Genomic DNA, 2,704 nt, shown 5'->3' with positions numbered 1-2,704 from the left:
CTTGAGAGAGCCTTTGGTAGTACAGAATCTAACAAACTTCTTTGCTAATTGCTTGGCTGATTCTGGGTCAAGAAAGTGCTGAGGTACAACGATCCAACTCTGATGATACCTCCTTCCTTCACTGTATGGCCCTGGGAATTCTCAGCTCTTAAGCACTGCCATTAAGGAAAAAGTTCATGATAAGTTAAGAAAAGAGTAATAAGAATTCGCAGTTAAGTCTTCAGACACTGCACTGAGCATTTAACTTCAGTCTCTCATTCTCAGTCTCAAAATGTCTTCTTAGTGAAGCCTGACAAATAAGAAAAAAAATATAAAAGTAAGGAGTGAATATTATGGCCCTGTCTGCCCTATACTGTTTGTTTCCGATTGCTTAGGAGCTGTGTTATCCTTCAACACAAATATGCCTCTTTCCCCCTCCCCCTGCACATGTCAAAAAATAAAGCATATTTAATAATTAGATGACAACTCAAACAGCTGAGGGGATCATCATGGGATGTTTTGTCTGTGTGGGACTGTCCAGTCACATCTGTAGTTCCCTCCTGCACTGAGAAGGTAAGTTTTCCCTTTCCATTTGGCACTTTGTTTCACCATTTATAGGTCACAGGGCATGAAAGGCAAGACCACCACGAGGATGTGGCAACTTGTCTGAGAAAAAATGGGATCATTTGTGCAGCAAAAATTAATCAGTAATGCTAGTAGGGATAGTGAGTCTCACTGGTGCAAGCCTGCAGAGCTCTGGGTCTTGAGCCCAGCCCCAATGCTGTGTAAAACCTTCCTCTGGCCCTGCAGACCCTGCCAATGAGTCCATGACTACACGAACCTGAAGGGCAGCTGCAATTCCCAGTGCTTGTCTGGGCTCAACTGCAGCAGAGTCAATGCTCACTTGTTCTGCTGACCTGGCACAGGTGTGCTATGTGCATTTCCTTATGGAGAAATAAAGGGCCAGGTTTGGTAGAAGGATCTATGTAGAAAAGCTTGTGCCTCAAAGTTGCAGATTGGGGACCACTTTAGTGCTTATTAAAATAACAGGCAAGGAGTGGTGGAGCTTGTCTGCTAACTCCTTCCTCAAACAGCATGGTCTTTGTACCATGCTTAGTCCTGTAACCTTGTCCCATTATTCTTTCCACAGTCTCTCTCCTGGAATGCCAGATTTATTAGTACCCAATGCAGCCCATTTTACAAAAGGTTTTATCTGTTCATCATGGAAAACTACAATCATGTAGCTGGAAAAAAAATCACCATAAATCTTGAACTAATACAGTCAATTGTTGCCTGAGCTCCTCTGTGAAGCCCTTGGCTGCTCTCACACTACTCTGTTTTAGTTAGATGTTGATCTATTGTCAGCTAACTTCCATCACTTGCAAACTGCTGGAAATGCTAAATAAAGGCAATACTGCACAAACTAAAAATCAATCAAACCCCATATCTTAATGATTAAATGAATTTCCAAATTTCTGTGCACTGCTCACAACCTACAACCAAATACTTCTTGCTTACTCAGGCTGTAGAAAGCAGACAGCACAGGACAAATGGAGGAGGAACTGGTACAGGACCTGGAAAAACAAAAAGACTCTTCATGCAAGGATGCCTGTGATGCCCACCTTTCTTCTAGACCTCTGTGGGACACAAGAGGAGAGGAACAGCATGACCTTCACATTCAGGAAGACCACCTAAATCAAGGCTATTTTAAAGTAACAGGTGGTTGGTGCTTTTTAATCAGGTGTCCTAAAAACAGAGCCTATGGCTAGTTAGATGCCAAGTTGTAGCATATTTCCCATTTACAGCCTCCAAAAGAACCTGAATGTAGAGATCAGAGACTGCTCTTCTCCTATACCCAAATGTCACAAAACATTTGTCCTACACTAAAGTCAGCACAGACCATTTCCAGATGCTTCTCCATCTGGGGCATCCAGGTGTCACCTACCTGCCACAACTCCAGCAATGTACACAAAACTGATCCTTGCAGCTCCGTGCACCATTTCCAGGGGAATCCCAACCAAAAGCTGAAGAACAACATTGAGTCCAAGGTGTTCTATCCTGTAGCAAGGAAAAACAACAGTTGTCCTCTTTTCTAAGTCCATGTTTCCCTTCTCTATCCTTGAGACAGAAATATTTTGGTAAGGAAATCAAATAGCTCCTGTTTCACAAAAGTAGATTGTAACACTGGGAAAAACAATAGTTCCTGAAAAAAAAAACAGACTGAAAGTTGCAAGTTTCATGCTGCTCATTATCTTTTTCATATCCACCCAGCCATTTTCAGCCAAAGACTTTGTAGCATGCTCTGGTCTTAGTGAGTTTTATTTGGTTTCTTTAATGGAGGGTTTGGAGAAGTTAAATTATTTGTCCAAAAAGAAGCAAGATGGCAGCAGAGCCTGGAACAGAAGCCTGAAAATTGACCTGCTCTTCTCCCCTCCTAATGATACAGCCCTTCCCTGCCCATGTTACAGTGCCGAGATGGAGCACGGATATTAAATCAAGAGAAAGGTAAGTCTGGCAGTCCTAAGACAGTTGCCATTTCCTTGTGACACATCATGCTGCTTTACTGTTTGAGCCATCTGACCCTCACTCTGTTCTGCTGTGTCTGCTTCAATGTGATCACGGCCAGAACAGGAAGCAGAGGACCATTTAATCTCTGGTTAAGTGTCCAGTGAGACAGCATTCACTGCAACTCTCTGTTCACCTGCCCTTCTTCCTATCACAGTCA

General features: G+C 42.9%; 1 protein-coding gene across 1 annotated transcript in view; it reads right to left on the bottom strand.

Annotated features, from left to right (window-relative positions):
• Positions 1-2,704, bottom strand: part of RHBDL3 (rhomboid, veinlet-like 3 (Drosophila)) — a 53,193-nt gene that overhangs the window by 4,478 nt on the left and 46,011 nt on the right. Inside the window, exon 5 of the mRNA XM_010002782.1 lies at positions 1,925-2,037. Within this exon, the coding sequence (XP_010001084.1) occupies positions 1,925-2,037 (113 nt within the window). The remainder of the gene's footprint in view (positions 1-1,924; positions 2,038-2,704) is intronic.

Source organism: Chaetura pelagica, unplaced genomic scaffold (genome assembly GCF_000747805.2).
Source record: "Chaetura pelagica isolate M959 unplaced genomic scaffold, ChaPel_1.0 scaffold47, whole genome shotgun sequence".
Classification (NCBI taxonomy): domain Eukaryota; kingdom Metazoa; phylum Chordata; class Aves; order Apodiformes; family Apodidae; genus Chaetura; species Chaetura pelagica.
The sequence above is the reverse complement of the archived record's forward strand: the minus strand, read 5'-3'. Positions and strand labels throughout refer to the sequence as shown.